This window comes from Carcharodon carcharias, chromosome 10 (genome assembly GCF_017639515.1).
Source record: "Carcharodon carcharias isolate sCarCar2 chromosome 10, sCarCar2.pri, whole genome shotgun sequence".
NCBI classification, from domain to species: domain Eukaryota; kingdom Metazoa; phylum Chordata; class Chondrichthyes; order Lamniformes; family Lamnidae; genus Carcharodon; species Carcharodon carcharias.
Window position 1 is genome coordinate 139,335,760 of NC_054476.1, and position 15,937 is coordinate 139,351,696.

Consider the following 15,937-nt stretch of genomic DNA (forward strand, 5'->3'; position numbering starts at 1 on the left):
CTTCAGAGATCTAAGGAATTAATGTATTGAACCTTTGCCTCATCCCCTCCAAGGCAAATATATCCTTCCTTAGGCACGCAGACGAAAACTGTTCACAGTATTCCAGGTGTGGTCTCACCTATGCCCTGTCCAATTGTATCAAGATTTCCTTATTCTTATAGTCTAAGTCCATTGCAGTAAAGGCCAACATTTCCCTTCCTAATTGTTTGCTGTACCTGCATGTTAACTTTGTGTTTCTTTATTGAATCATAGAATGGCTACAGCACAGAAGGAAGCCATTTGGCCCGTTGTGTCCATGCTGACTCTCTGCAAGAGCTGGTCCTGCTCTCTTGCCTTTTCCTCATAGTTGTGCCGTTTTTTCTTTTAAAATAATTATCCAATACCCTTTTGAAAGCCACGATTGAGTATCCCCTCACCACGCTTTCAGATCATGCATTCCAGATCCTAACTACTGGTGCGTAAAAAAGGATTTCCTTGGATTTTTTTTCCATTCACTTTAAATCTGTGTCCTCTGTTTCATGACCTTTCCACCAATGGGAACCATTGCTGTCTATTTACTCTGTTCAGACTTTTCATGATTTTGAACACCTCTTTCAAATCTCCTCTTCAGCTTCTATTCTGCAGGGAGAAGAACTCCAGCTTCCCCAACAAAAATAGAAAATGTTGGAAAAGTTCAGGTCTAACAGCATCTGTGGAGAAAAAAACAGAGTTAACGTTTCAGGTCCTTATGACTTTTCTTCAGAGTCATATGGACTCAAAACGTTATGTTTTTCTCTCCACAGATGCTCTTAGACCTGCTGAGTTTTTCCAGCATTTTCTGTTTTTGTTTCAGATTTCCAGCATCTGCTGTATTTTGCTTTTATCCAGCTTCCCCAATCTGTTGACGCAGCTATGACCCCTCATCCTGGAACTATTCTTAAATCCTTTCTGCACCTTCAGTTCTAGGCATCCTTCCTAAAGTATGATGCCTAGAATGGGACATAATAAGTTGAGGCTGAGCCAGTGTTTTGTAAAGGTTCACCATAACTTCCTTACTTTTGTAATCCATGCCTCTATTTATAAAGCCCAAGGTCCCATGTACTTTATTAACCAAAGTAAATAATTTCACACTTCCCCACATCATAATCCTCCTGTCATCTTCTTGCCTACTCACTTAACCTATCTATAATCTGTAATCGATTTGCAGACTCCTTGTGTCTTCCTCACAGCTTATTTTTCCAACTGGCTTTATATTGTCAGCAAATTAGAGCACATTGCACTCGGTCCGTTCATCAAAGTCATTAATGTAGACTGTAAATAGCTGAGGCCCCAGCACTGATCCTTGTGGCACCAGACTAATAACAGCCTGCCAACCTGAAAATGACCCATTTATCTGTACTCTGTTTTGTGCTACAGTGCTTTCTCCTGTGATCAGTGGTACTGACTTGAAAGTAAGGAGCAAGCTGCCTATCTGAAAAAGTAGCAAAAGCAGGAGAGGAAATACAATAATACTCATAGCAAATTTACGGCTCAGTTCCCATTTAAATTTTTTTTTAATGTGTTCCCTTCCTGCAACTGGAGTACCCCTATTTAGTCATGACCTATAGGCTATGTAATAATTAATGCGAATAAATGAGGCAAAAACTAAGCCTGAATTGGGCTTGTTTAGCATTAGGTAGCTATAACAAAATACTAGGGAGCTGCATTTGAGTATTTTTTACAGATGAATGTGTGCCTTTATATAGCACAGTAGCTCATCAAAATGTCTCCAAACACTTCACGCAGTGAAATACAATTGGCAGATGGTGGTTGAGCGCCTGCAGGGTGACCTTCATTAAAACCCCTGCAGGACGGGGACTCTGAGGTTTCCCAAAGGCTGATCATTTGTTTCTTTAGGACATTGTTTTGGTTACTGTTCAGATAAACATTCTGTTCACTAAATATACAATTTTTCTATCAATGGTTAATGCTGTTATTTAAAAATTAAAGCAAGGAGCCTTCAACCCAGAGAATTTACCGTTTTATTTTATTAGTACAAAACTCTGGGTATTGGGATATTTTACTGATTGATATTTCCATGACTTTTTAACCAGGAGAATGTGGGACTCAAATAGGCCTAAGAAACTTCAAAAACGTAGTAATAACTTTGACAGGTAGTAGATTGACTCAGTACATCTGTATGGTAATACTGGAAACCAACAGCTGTTGTGTTTTCAGTTAGCAGAAAGAAACTGCTTTTGAGAATACTTAACGTGCTTAATGTTCACAGGCTGCCTGCTTGCTATTAAACATGGACTGCTCCTTTGTTTTACAGCAACAGATTTCTCGCCCTTCACAAGAAGAAAAAGAAGCCGAAAAAGAAGAGGAGAAAGTTGAAAAAGTAGAGAAAGAAGAAAAGGAGGAGAAGAAGGAAGAGGAGAAAGATGATAAGGAGGAACCTCAAAGGTCAGAAAACTCACAGGAGCTGCTCTATGGAAGCTCATTCATTCTAACAGTTGTGCATACATGTGGGGGAACCACTGGTACCAAAACGCTACTCACTGTTTGCTTTTTCTTCACATTCAATGTCAACATAAGACATTAGGGTCCTGCTATAACACAGAACTTGGCATGACGCAGGTTCCCCTGACCCCGAAATTTGCATTTAAATTTATCCTCACACTCGTTGCCACAACATTTACTTATGCATTTTATTTATTTTTATTGGATGCAGTAAATGTTTTTAAATATGTTTAAGGGTCTTCTGGGTCTAGGCACACATCAATCAATCCTAAATATTGCATTGCAGGTTATTGAAATGTTTGCACTTATCATGAATAATCACAGTTGTGTCAATTTTAAAAATCACTTCAAAAGCAAAAATTTGCTCTTTTTGACAACTCGCTCTGCTTTTTGATGTTTGCCAAATGGCACCCCCATCTCCATTTTATCTAAATGAATTAAAATGTTTGCAAGGTTCAAAAGCAGTACAGATGATGGCAATCTGTTGAATATTTTCATATCTACAGAGATTCTTGTATTTTATGGTGGGAATACCTCTGGCAGAGAAACAAACATAAACCTGCTGTTCAAGAACTTGGGGCTTCAATACTCTTCCATCTTAACCCAAAATAAACCACCTTTGTCTTCAAAGTTTTGCAAATAACAACACAAATCTATAACGTTATAATACAGCCTCACCTATAACATGATCTCGCGATATGGTCCATTGGACTGCATTATAGTAGGCCCCAATGAAGTTCTATGATCTAGGGAACAGTTCTTTCATTTGGTAACAAGTGGCCAGTAAACCCACGACAAAGTAGTTTGCAACACAAATAGCTCTTTAACTTATTGCCATCAAGGGTTGAGACTTTAGTTACATGGATAGATTGGAGAAGCTGGGGCCATTCTCTTTAGGGAAGGCTGAGAGGCGATTTGTTAGAGGTGTTCAAAATCATGAATAGCCTGGACAGAGTAGATATGGAGAAACTATTCCCAGAGGCAGAACCTGAGCAAACTGATTTAAAGTGAATAACAAAAGCACTAAAGGTGATGTGAGTATATCTTTTTTATGAAGCGAGTGTTTAGGATCTGGAATGCACTGCCTGAAAGTGTGGTGGAGGCAGATTCAATTGTAGCTTTCAAAAAGGAATTGAATAGTATCTGTAAAGAAAAGATATTGCAGGACTGTCAGAATAGAGCAGGGAGTGGGACTAGCTGAGTTGCTCTTACAGAGAGCCAGCACAGGCAAATGGCCTCTGCTGTGAACTTTCTACAATTCTACGATTGGGAAGGTTGGCATACATTCTATTCATGCCATTACTCATCATGAACCATCTTGCAAAAGGATTTTCTCAATCCTTATCTGCAAGACATAAACTATCTCTTCAATTTATTACATGGAATGTGGGCATTCCTGAAACAGCCAACGTTTGGTGCCCATCCCTAATTTCCCTTGAGAAGGTAGTGGGGAACCACATTCAATTGTTGCAGTCCTTACGTTGTAGATGCACCCATAGTGTTATTAGGGTAGGAGTTCCAGCATTTTGACCCAGTGATGAAGGAATGGTGATATATTTCCAAGTCAAGACGGTATGTGATTTGGAGGGGAACTTACAGGTGGTGGTATTCCCATGTGCCTGCTGCCCTTGTCCTTCTAGGTGGTGAAGGAAGTGAATGTTTAAGGTGTTGGACGGGATGCCAATCTAGCAAACCACTTTGTCCGAGAGTCAAGCTTCGAGTGTTGCTGGAGCTGCGTCCAAGCAAGTGGGAAGCATTCCAGCACTCCTCTGACTTGTTCCAGCACTCCTCTGACTTGTTCCGTGTAGATGATCAGTTCCCAAACTTCAGCATTGGCTAAAGCCAGGATTGGCTCTAAAGGCTGGGTCAGCAAGACTGACATGTGAAACAGGGTGTGGCATCAATGTTCCCCCTACTTTTTTCCATCCTTGTGCGCAATTTTTTTTTGTTACATGCACCTTATCAAGGTAATATGCAGATATGTGCCACCAGTAGAAATCTATAATATATAATTTTAAAAGTTACTATGGTTACGAAAGAAGAAGAAAGAATCTCACCACCAGCCATTGACATGGTAGCATGCTAAACACAAATTACCTGATTTCTGGAATTCATTTTTAAATTTACCATGATGACATTTGGACTCATGACCTCTTGGTTTTAAGTTCAGTGCCATAACCACTACATCACCATACATGAGAGAGGGCTTGGTTAGATTTTATATAGTAACTTGTATTTTAGTCATTTGATGGACAAAAATTTGAATTGGTAGCAAAGGCTCAAGAGAAGACAAGAATCTTTTTGTTTCAGTTTGACCAACTCAAAATAAAAAGAGCTACAAGAGCCTTTGCATTATTATTTGGAAATCTGGGCCATAAATCCAAAACTTTTCACAAACTCCCTAGAATTGCCCTTATGTTTTTAATCTGTCAAATGTCTTTGAGATCAATCTTCCTTTAATGATTATACAAAACCAGCTGCAGCAGTGATATTAACAGGCCCAAAATCCTCTTACTCTTATTAAGAGTTGAGAAGTTATTAACTTATTAACTCTTAACTTAGTAACTCCTATTAATTTGCAAACTCTTTCAACTTTTCCTGCTTGTCAACTCCCGCTCATCACTTCCCTCCCCGACCCTCCTGCTCGCCACCTCCCTCCCCCGACCCTCCTGCTCGCCACCTCCCTCCTGCTCACCACCTCCTTCCCTGACCCTCCCGCTCACCGCCTCCTTCCTCGACCCTCCTACTCACCGCCTCTTTCCCCGACGCTCCTGCTCGCCGCCGCCTTCCCTGACCTTCCTGCTCACCACCTCCTTCCCTGACCCTCCTGCTCACCGCCTCCTTCCTCGACCCTCCTAATCACCGCCTCCTTCCCCGATGCTCCTGCTCGCCGCCTCCTTCCCCGACCCTTCTGCTCGCTGCCTCCTTCCCTGACCCTCCCTCTCACCGCCTCCATCCCCGACCCTCCCGCTCACCGCCTCCTTCCCTGACCCTCCCGCTCGCCACCTTTCTTCTGCTGCAAAGTGTAATGGACCTGGGAAGTGAAGGAGAAGCAGAACTGAGATTGAGATTGGCCCAGCTAACAGTCTGGAGTGGGTGCTGTAGACTTTGGGAGGGTGTCTGCTTGCTGTTTAGTTTCAGGGAATCAGTTAATACACATTAGTCAGATTGAGTGATAACTTTGCTCTCCAAGAACTGACATAAGTGAACTTTGGCTATTGATTCCATTTGATTAATCATGTCAGATTTGGCTCTTGTTCATTAATTTCCTGTCACAGTGGAGTCTACCGTTTCTTTGCATATGGGTTAGAGTGGCACTAACTCTCATTTAACCATCAGGATGTGCATGTCTGTGATAATTATGTGCGTGGCACTTGATGGACTGTTGTGCGCCACGCAGACGCACAGCTTCGAAGGAACACTGGGCATGTGCACACAAGCATGAGCTGAATACGGTGCAGTGGCTCCCTCCACTGGTAGCGGTTGCAATTATGGACACACACCAGATCCTCCCTGTTTGCCTCAGTTACAGTGTATGCTGGCCTTTGGGATGGCGAGGTGGCTTTGGCCAGTGCCTAGCAGTTGATTTCAATGTGATGCAGACGAGGGTAATGCAACTGTTTTTATTAAAAATTATCTGTTATTATCTTGATGGAGACTCAAGATGATGCAATTTAACATGAAGTGTGGCAAAAACACAAGGAATGAGAATACACACTCAATGGAAATATGCTGAAGGCTGTGGGTGAACACAGAGACCTATGGGTTCAAGTACATAATTCACAAAGTGTTAGAATAGATAGCCAAGCCATAGGAAGCCCTGTAGTATTTTGGATCTTATAAATAGGGGATTATAGAGAACACTAGTAAAAACTAAATTATTCAAGGAAAATTTTAATAAACATTTGAAGCAAAGAGGATAATGATGGAGTAGTGGCTCTGAGGAAAGAAAAGAAAAGTAAAATTAGACTAGCAAAATCCAGGCACTAAAATGAAGGGTAGAAAGGCCTGTGCTGTAACCCTTTGGTATAGCCGATTTGTTTTACTTGCTTTTATGCTTCTAGGTTCAACTCCAAGTTAAATTATTGCTGCACTGCGCTTTCAGCCCTCTGTGTGCTGAGATTTAACACATTAGGAATTTCATTCTGCACCAACGTGACAGTCTTTCTCATTATTTGGAAATTGCTACATATGAAGCTTCCCTTCGAACCTGTCCTTTGCTTCTTTCTCTGTTTTGAGGCACAGAGCCTTCTTTTCTTTATGTACGTGTCTTTTTCAAATTTGGTTTCTGTACTGCCTTTTTCAAAAAGGGTATTATGAGTTACCAGCCCCAGAGCCTTGTGTACATTTGGGACTGTAAGATGACTAGGCTACTGTGTGAAACCAGCTTTGTTAAATACAGGAAGATGCTGATCCCAGGGGATCCGCACACAAATTTCTGTTAAGCGGAGCTTCATGATAGCCGAGGAAGCCCCATTTCCACATGAACCCATCTCTGTGTAACCTAATATGCCTACAAATGTAGTCTATATCAAAAACAACAAATTTCAAATGCTAAATGAAAACACAGTAAAGCAGTAATTGTGTGAAAAAGCCTTTATTCAATTTGCTCATGTCTTACAATGGTTTGACCTTGTAAAAGGCCTGAGTTTTGTTGGGAGTTAGCTCTGGAAAAACGCCATAATCTTTTTCTGCTTAGCGTGCTGTCTTCAGATGTGCACGATACAATCTACCATGTCTTCAGTGCACTCAAACGTGTTTTCGTGCTGTAGTGTGAAATCCCAGAGCAGTGTGGTACAAGACAGTAGAATAGTCCAGTTTTATCTGCATTAAAAATTTCTCGTGGCATACACTTGTTCAAAACATGGGCAAGTTTTGGAGCTAATCTTGTGTCATTGCTGCTATAAGCGCTGCAACCTCACTACTTATAGTGAGGAAGACGTTGCCTTGCCTTGCCTTGAATCAGTCCAATCATCCGTCGCTGCAGGTGAACTCAATGTGGCCCAGCGTCTTTGCCAGGGCAACTTCCCTTTCCTGCAGGATTGGACTGGAGATAGGAATGTTCTCTGGTTCAGGCTAACTTGAACCACTTTAGCAGAACTTCTTCAGGATAAGCAGCCATTCTCATTCTCTTCCTTGCTGGAGAGAATGCCTGCTTGTTGAACTGTTCCAGGACGTTTGCCTTGTGCAGGGGTATAGTGCTGCTGGAGAGTACTGGAGCGTTGCTCTGGCATCTCCTATTTAAAGGCTTTAATAGCTAGCCCTGTAATACAGCACCCCACATGATTCATAGGGGCCATAATGAATAGTTACCAACGCTGCTTGCAGCATTTACACGCCCATCCTTAACTCAAAGAGCTCTTGGGTCAAAGCAACATGTCCAAATCCAGTCTCTCTTTCCTGACAACAAGACAAAACATTGTTAAGGAGGTGAAATCACTCACGAAAGACGCATTGTTATAAACTTTTGGGAGTGAGCTGTGAATTTTAAAACTAACAGGAGAACAATCCCAAAGATAAAGAGCTAGGAAAAGTCATTGACTTTTCTATAACTCTGGTTCCAGCCTTACCCCACTTCCAATTCCTCCTATTCTACCTCTAGCACCTCTTATTTAAAGGCTGGAGGTAAACTCCCTTTTACTGATTGACCATCCATTATTTGCCCCACTTGATTTTTCCTTCCACTAGCATCAGTGGAATCCACAACATTAATTGTCTGACTGGAATTACAATCTGTAAGATTGGTGTTGATTTTAATCCTCACGGCCTCCAATATTGAAGCTACTTCTTTCCAGGAGTAACACATGCGGGGGGGGGGATTTGGCTCATAAATGACAGCAATTAAAACTGGACAGAAATCCCCTTACAACCACTTGGGGCTGCGTGATTTGTGACACAGAGGCGACTGATGCAGGGACTATGCCGTGTGAATTCTACCCGTGTTATGTGGGGTACATGGGCGAATTTGGCCATGAGTTCCTGGAATTCGAGTTCAGGTCGGACAGTAAGAGTTGACTGGAACGTTCGGAGCTTGCAGTGTGGTTGCAAGTACAGAGCCTGGGCGGTTGAGGTGGCAGAGGGAAGGCTGGGCCCAGTGTTCTGGGTCCCAAGCTGCTGCTGATGCTGCTGCTGCTGCTGCTGAATGTCTGAGTCAATGTGCAGCAGCAGCAACAGCATTAACCCTCCTGTACAGCTCCCTGACTGTAAAAAAAACAGTCCGTACAACTCCCTGCACACAGCTTCCTCATAAACAGGCATTTCAGGGCCTTTGAAGCTCAAGATTCTTGGGATCTAAAGCAGCCAATATCTCCAAGCACCCTGCTGCAATTGCCTATCGAACATTAATTCCTAGACTGTGGCCTGAGGATGTGAAATGAAGTAGTGTTGTATTCCCTGCTGGCAGCTTTGCATGAAATTTACAGCACAGAAATAGGCCATTGGGCCCTTCTCATCTATGTTGGTGTTTATGTTCCACACAAATTTCCTCCCGCTCTTGATCACACTATCAGGGTAATCTTCAGCTTCTTTCTTCCTCATGTGTTTATCAGTTCCTTGAATGTATCTATATTAGAATCATAGAATGGTTACAGCACAGAAGCTGGCCATTCAGCACATTGTCTCTGTGTTAGTTCCCTGCAACAGCAACCCAGCTATTCTCACTTCTCCACCTTTTCCCTGTAGACCTCTAAAACCATTTCTCTTCAGATAATTATTCAGTTCCCTTTTGAAAACTGCAGTTGAATTTGTCTTCACCACATGCTTAAGCAGTGCATTCCAGATCCAAATCACTTGTTGCACAAAGAAGTTTTTTTCTCATGTCGCCACTGGTTCTTTTGTTGATCACCTTTAGGTTCCGACCTTCTGTCGATGGGAACAGTTTCTCTCCATTTACTCTATCCAGACCCCTCATAATTTTGAATACATCTAGCAAATCTCCTCTCAACCTTCTCTTCTCCAAGGAGAACAGTCTCAGCTTTGCCAGTCTAACCACATGACTGAAGTCTCTCATCCTCGGAACCATTCTTGTAAATCTTTTCTGCACTCTTTCTAAAACCTTCACATCCTTCCCATTGAGGCTGAACCAGCATTTTATGAAGGTTCATAACTTACTTGCTTTTGTACTCTGTGGCCCTAGTTATAAAACCCAGGATTCTGTATAATTTATTGACTGTTTTCTCAACCTGCCCTTCAGTGGTTTATGCACATATGCACCCAGGTCACTCTTCTCCTGCATTTCCTTTAGAATTGTACCCTTTATTTTATGTCAGCTCTCCTCATTCTTCTGACCAAAATGTATCACTTCACACTTCCGTACATTATCATGTTTAACCAATTTATTGGAGTTTTTTGAAGGAATAACATGCGCAGTGGATAAAGGGGAGCGTGTAGACATACTGTACTTGGATTTCCAGAAGGCATTTGATAAGGTGCCACATCAAAGATTATTACAGAAAATAGAAGCACATGGCATAGTGGGTAACATATTAGCATGGATAAAAGATTGACTGGCTGGCAGAAAGCAGAGAGTATGCATAAATGGGTCTTTTTCTGATTGGCAGGATGTGATGAGTAGAATCCCACAAGGGTCTGTGCTGGGGCCTCAACTTTTTACGATTTACATCAGTGAATCAGATGAGGGGAGCCAAGACATGGTAGCTAAATTTGCAGATGAGACAAAGATAGGTAGGAAAGTATGTTGTGAAAAGGACATGAGATTGCAGATGGACAGATAGGTTGAGTGAGTGGGCAAAAATCTGGCAAATGGTGTTTAATGTGGGAAAATGTGAAGTTCTTCACTTTGGCAGGAAGAACAAAAAAGCAGAGTATTACTTAAATGGAGAATGGCTGCATAATTCTGAGGTGCAGAGGGATCTATGTGCTCCAGTACATGAGTCACAAAAAGTTAGTATGCAGGTACAGCAAGTAATTAAGAAGGCTAATGGATGCTATCCTTTATTACGGGAGGGATTGAACATATAAGTAAGGATGTTATTGCTTCTGTTATACAAGACATCGGTGAGACCGCACCTCAAATACTGTGTGCAGTTTTGGTTTCCTTATTTAAAGAAGGATGTAAATGCATTGTAGGCGGTTCAAAGGATATTTACTACATTGATACCTGGTATGAGTGGGATGTCTTATGCGGAAAGGTTGAACAGACTGGACTTGTTTCCACTGGAAATTAGAGGAGTGAGAGGTGACTTGATTGAAGTATACAAGATCCTGAACGGCCCTTGATAAGGTGGACGTTGAAAGGATGTTTCCTCTTGTGGATGAGTCTAGAGCTAGGGGGCATTGTTTCAAAATTAGGGGTCGCCCTTTAGGACAGAGATGATGAGAAACTTTTTCTGAGGGTTGTGCGACTTTGGAACTCTCCGCCTCAGAAGGTGGTGGAGGCGGGATCATTGAATATTTTTAAGGCAGAGATAGATAGATTCTTGTTAGGCAAGAGAATCAAAGGTTATCTGGGTTAGATGGGAACGTAGAAGTCAAAACACAAGAAAATCAGCCATGATCTTATTGAATGACAGCAGGCTCGAGGAGCTGAATGGTCTACTCCTGTTCCTATTTCTTATGTTCTTATTAAATTTCATCTGCCACATGTCTGCCCATTCCACCAGCCTGTCTATATCCTCTTGAAATCTATCACTATCCTCCTTACAGTTCACAATACTTCCAAGTCCTGCATCATCATCAAATTTTGAAATTATGCCCTGTGCGCACCCAGGTCTAGGTTATTAATATAAATCAAAAAATCAGCAACCCCCTCTATATACCATCCCCCAATCCTTCACTGTCGCTGGATCAAATCCTAGAGCTCCCTCCCTAACAGCATTCTGGGTGTACCTACACCACATAGACTGCAGCAGTTAAAGAAGGCAGCTCACCACCACCTTCTCAAGGGCAATTAGGGATGGGCCTAATGTTGGATTAGTCAACGACCCCCCACATCCCATGAATGAATAAAAAAAGTAGTTTCTGTAATTCAGAATAGTTTTTAATAGGCTTGAATTAAATAATTAACCTGTTGCATAATGAAATTCTAGCAATGCTAAAGACTAATGATTCAAAATGCCATGTGGTTTGAAATCAAATGCATAACGGCACCAATATTTTTCACTTAAAAAGTATAGTTTTACTGATGTTTGGGGACACAAATGATTAATTGATAGGAAAACAGCCTAATAGCAGATCTAGAAATGACACGGCCAAGAGAGTTTCTTAGGGCTCCTACACCTCAAAATTTGGCACTACACCCTGGCCTTGTGTTTCATAATGGTGGACAAACTCGATGGTAGCATTGTCCACTCCTTCATGGTGCCTGCTTTCTGCATCGGTTTTACACTTAGTGTCATCTTCAACTTCTCTCTGGTCAACAACACAACTTTTTCACAGGTTTAGCCATACTCGCAGGCTTTGCCCGTTATTTTACAAAAAGATCTTGATGTCAAATGTTCGCTTGCCCAGCACTTCATGATTTCACACACTGGAGTGTGGTCTAACTCCACCATAATTGGTCGGCGTGGTCATATGGCAAGTTTAGATAAGTTTGGTTAATCCAGAGTTACCAGTGTGAAATTTCAGCTTATCACAGGCATCGTTCTATGGGATCTGCTATTCTGCTGGCGTGAATGGCTGGTGACTTCAATATAACTGGAATTTCATGTCATCTGAGTTTGACTCATGGCGATTTCATTGTAATGATGTTCCAGTTGGTTTTCCCCGTTAGACTGTCTCTTGATATGTGTCCATGTGAAGGCTGAGTTTGAGAATCGATTAGAAAATGTATAGCAAGATCTCCATTTGGAGGGGATAGGATAATTGAGTAATGAATTCTGTATAGTTACATTTTGGTCTGTGGCTGCCATTGATATCACTCTGGTCATCAGAAAGGTGTGCAGAATTGTTTGTGCCAGTTTCATGGTGAGCAGCATCATTTCACCCAGCAGCTTGGGCAAAGCTGCAATTTAAACTGACAGTGTACATGGGGAGGGCAGCTGTAACAGCAGAGATACTATATAATTTTTAAAGAATGGAATTTTATTGATGCATTGTTTTTGTTCCCCAGATCATGTCCTAGGGGACCACACTGTTTGGGTTGTGATTGATATGAAAGTATGTATCATGGGTTTGTTTACAAAAGGAATTATGTTTTGGACAAAACCATTGAAATTCTGAGAGTGGAAGCTATGTAGTGTTTGACCTCACTTCCTGTGAAACATCCTGTAGCTCATGATAACACTCATTGTGTATGTTCCCTTTCTCTTGCTTTAATTAAAGTTTAGTCAAAGCTAACTGGCTCCATCTAAAGCCTGTTAAGTCTCTTGTAGCAATTCCATTGTCTCTGTTATGACTATGGGCAAACCATTGTTCCTGGCTATGCTACTTATTTTAAAATATGATTGTAGTCAAAACACATAAACAATCACCTTGCTGTTTCCCTGGAATCTCTCTAGCAGGTAAGAGAATTCATGCTGTTAACTATATTTGTGTAAGATGGTGTTGGCTGCTTATCTGATCTGCTACTGTTAAGGTTTAAGCATTTTCATGTCTTTTGCAGCTAGGCTGTAGCTAAGATGATTTGTGGAACTGCAAAGTCCAGAAAGATGAGGTTGCTGGAGTTTGTAAAGTTGGAGTGGAGAGAAAAACTTAATATGTGACATATTCACTATAATATACTGTTCAAATCTCAATTGTCTTGTTTTTGTCACCTTAGGGAAACTATCAAGGAAAAGGACAAACCAGATACTGCAGGAGAGGAGCCTGAAGAAAAAGAACAGTCTGTTCCACGAGGGCGAAAAACTGCAAATAGTCAGGGGAGGCGGAAAGGCAGGATCCTGAGATCCATGGCAAAAGAAGCCATCACTGAGGAGCCACCCAACCCCCCTCCTCCACCTGAACTTGGTGAGTATTACCGCGCACAGTGAAATATCCTCCATATTCTTCCAGATACCAGCTGCAAAATTGTAAACTGCAGCTTTTAGGTTTCTCTCCTCCTGTTAAAATCTATTTGTTTCACAATCTTTGACTGAATTAAAAGGTCTGAACTATCTGTGGTCCCAATGAATAATGATCTGATGGTGCATAACTTCCAGTGAGTTCAAGTGGTAAGAAAACATGATATAATGACAAAGAACTTTACCCTGGACTTGCAGGTCGTTATTTTGGTCATATTGACTTATCTGGTGTTGCAGAATCTGTTCGGCACAATAGTCAGTGCCAGGTCATGGATAGTTATTATTCTGCAGGTAATGATTGTGTTTAATATACAGTTGGGCTCTGGAAACTGAAGGTCGTGCATTGTAATGTTACAAATTACTGCTCATTTACCATTAGTTTTTTAGTTTGCAGACTTAGATGCGAAATGTTAGTCCCTCGGACTCTTTCAGCCTTGATCATTCCATTGAATTTACCCTTTTTCAACTCACGCTAAGTTTTACGATATTCAGTATAAAATAGCAATACGTAGCATTATAGTTTTCAGAGAACAACTGACTGTATTGTGGAAAACAAGCTCCAAAACAGCAGTGAAAGCTCACAATTTCAGTAAAATAAACTTTCCAGAGAATTGCACATGTTTACATCCTTGTTCAAAAAGGATGCAAGGATAAATCCAGCACCTACAGACCAGTTGGTTTTAGCTTGATGATGGAAAATCTTTTAGAAACAATAATCTGGAATAAAATTAACAGTCACTTGGATGTGGGTGAATTAATGGAGGAAAGCCAGCATGGATTTGTAAAAGACAATCCTGTTTAACTAATTTGATTTGAATTTTTAGTGAGGTAACTGAGAGGGTTGATGACGGTAATGCAGTTCAAAAAAATGGTTCCAAAGATGAGGAAGTTCAGTTACATTGATTGGAGAAGTTGGAATTGTCCATCTTGGCGAAGAGAAGGTTGAAAAGCTATTTGAGAGAGATCTTCAAAATCCTGAAGGATCTGGACAGAATAATAGGCAGAAACTGTTCCAATTAGTGGAAGGCTCTCTCCAATCTGAGGGTATATATTTCGGGTGAATGGCAAAAGAAGCAATGGCAGCATGGGAAAAAAAGTTTATGCAGTGTTTGGGATCTGGAATGCATTGCCGGAGAGTGTGGTGGAGGCAGATACAATCAAGGCCTTAAAGGGAATTGGATCATTATCTGAAAAGAAAAAATGTGCAAGGCTACAGGGAAAAGATGGGAGTGGCATTAGCAGGCCAAGACCTACACGGGGTCAAATGTCCTCCTTCTGTGCTGTAATCATTCTATGATTCTATGTGGTGAACTTGAACTTCCAAAACATGTTTGTTAAAATGCCACACAATAGACTTACCAGCAAAGTTGAAGCCCATGGAATAAAAAGAACAGTGATCACATGGATACAAAGTTGGCTGAGTGACAGGAAACAGATAGTACTGCTGGTTGTTTTTCATATTGGAGGAAGGCATAGATGGGTGTTCCACAGGGCCCAGTAATAGGACCACTGCTTTCCTTGATGCACAATAATGACCGAGACTGGGGTGTACAGGGCACAATTTCAAAATTTGCAGATGACACAAAATTTGGAAACTTGTGAACTATGAGGTGCATAATGATAGACTTCAAGAAGTCATATTCAGGCTGGTAGAATCAGCTGACACGTGCCAAATGAAATTTACTGCAAAGTAGCGTGAAGTGATGCATTTTGGCAGGAAGAACAAAGGGAGATAATATAAAATATGGACATATGAATTAGGAGCAGGAGTACTCTGCTCAGCACCTCGAACCTGCTCTGCCATTCAATAAGATCATGGCTGATCTGATTGTAACCTCAGCTCCACATTCCCCTGTCCCCTACCCCAGATAATCTTTCAACTCCTTGTTTATCAGAAAATCTATCTACCTCTGCCTTAAAAATATTCAAAGACTCTGCTTCCATCGCCTTTTGAGGAAGGGAGTTCCAAAGACAACCCTCTGAGAGAAAAGGTTTCTTATCATCTCTGTCTTAAATAAGCAACCCCTCATTTTTAAACAGTGACCCCCCCCTAGTTGTAGATTCTCCCACAAGAGGAAACATCCTCTCCATATCTACTCTGTCAATATTCCTTAGGATCTTATATGTTTCAATCAAGCCGCCTCTTACTCTTCTAAACTCCAGTGGATAGAAGCCTAGTCTGCCCAGCCAGTCCTCATAAGACAACCCTCCCATTCCAGGTATTAGCCTAGTAAATCTTATCTGAACTGCTTCCAATGCATTTACATCCTTCCTTAAATAAGGAGACCAGTATTGTACACTGTACTGCAGATGTGGCCTCACTAGTGCCTTGTACAACTGAAGCATAACCTCCCTACTTTTGTATCCAATTCCCCTTGCAATAAATGATAACATTCTATTAGCTTTCCTAATTACTTGCACACCTGCGTACTAGCCTTTTGTAATTCATGCGCTAGGATACCCAGTCTGAATCTCAGAGCTCAGCAATCCTCTCACCA

The 15,937-nt window shown here is 41.4% G+C and overlaps 1 protein-coding gene across 12 annotated transcripts in view; it reads left to right on the forward strand.

Moving 5' to 3' along the window:
- The window catches only part of ncor1 (nuclear receptor corepressor 1), a 404,095-nt gene that overhangs the window by 192,994 nt on the left and 195,164 nt on the right, over positions 1 to 15,937 (forward strand). For all 12 annotated transcript variants that reach the window (XM_041197143.1, XM_041197144.1, XM_041197133.1 and 9 more), the window contains 2 exons: positions 2,294 to 2,424; positions 13,199 to 13,386. In XM_041197143.1, coding sequence (XP_041053077.1) covers positions 2,294 to 2,424; positions 13,199 to 13,386 — 319 coding nt within the window. The remainder of the gene's footprint in view (positions 1 to 2,293; positions 2,425 to 13,198; positions 13,387 to 15,937) is intronic.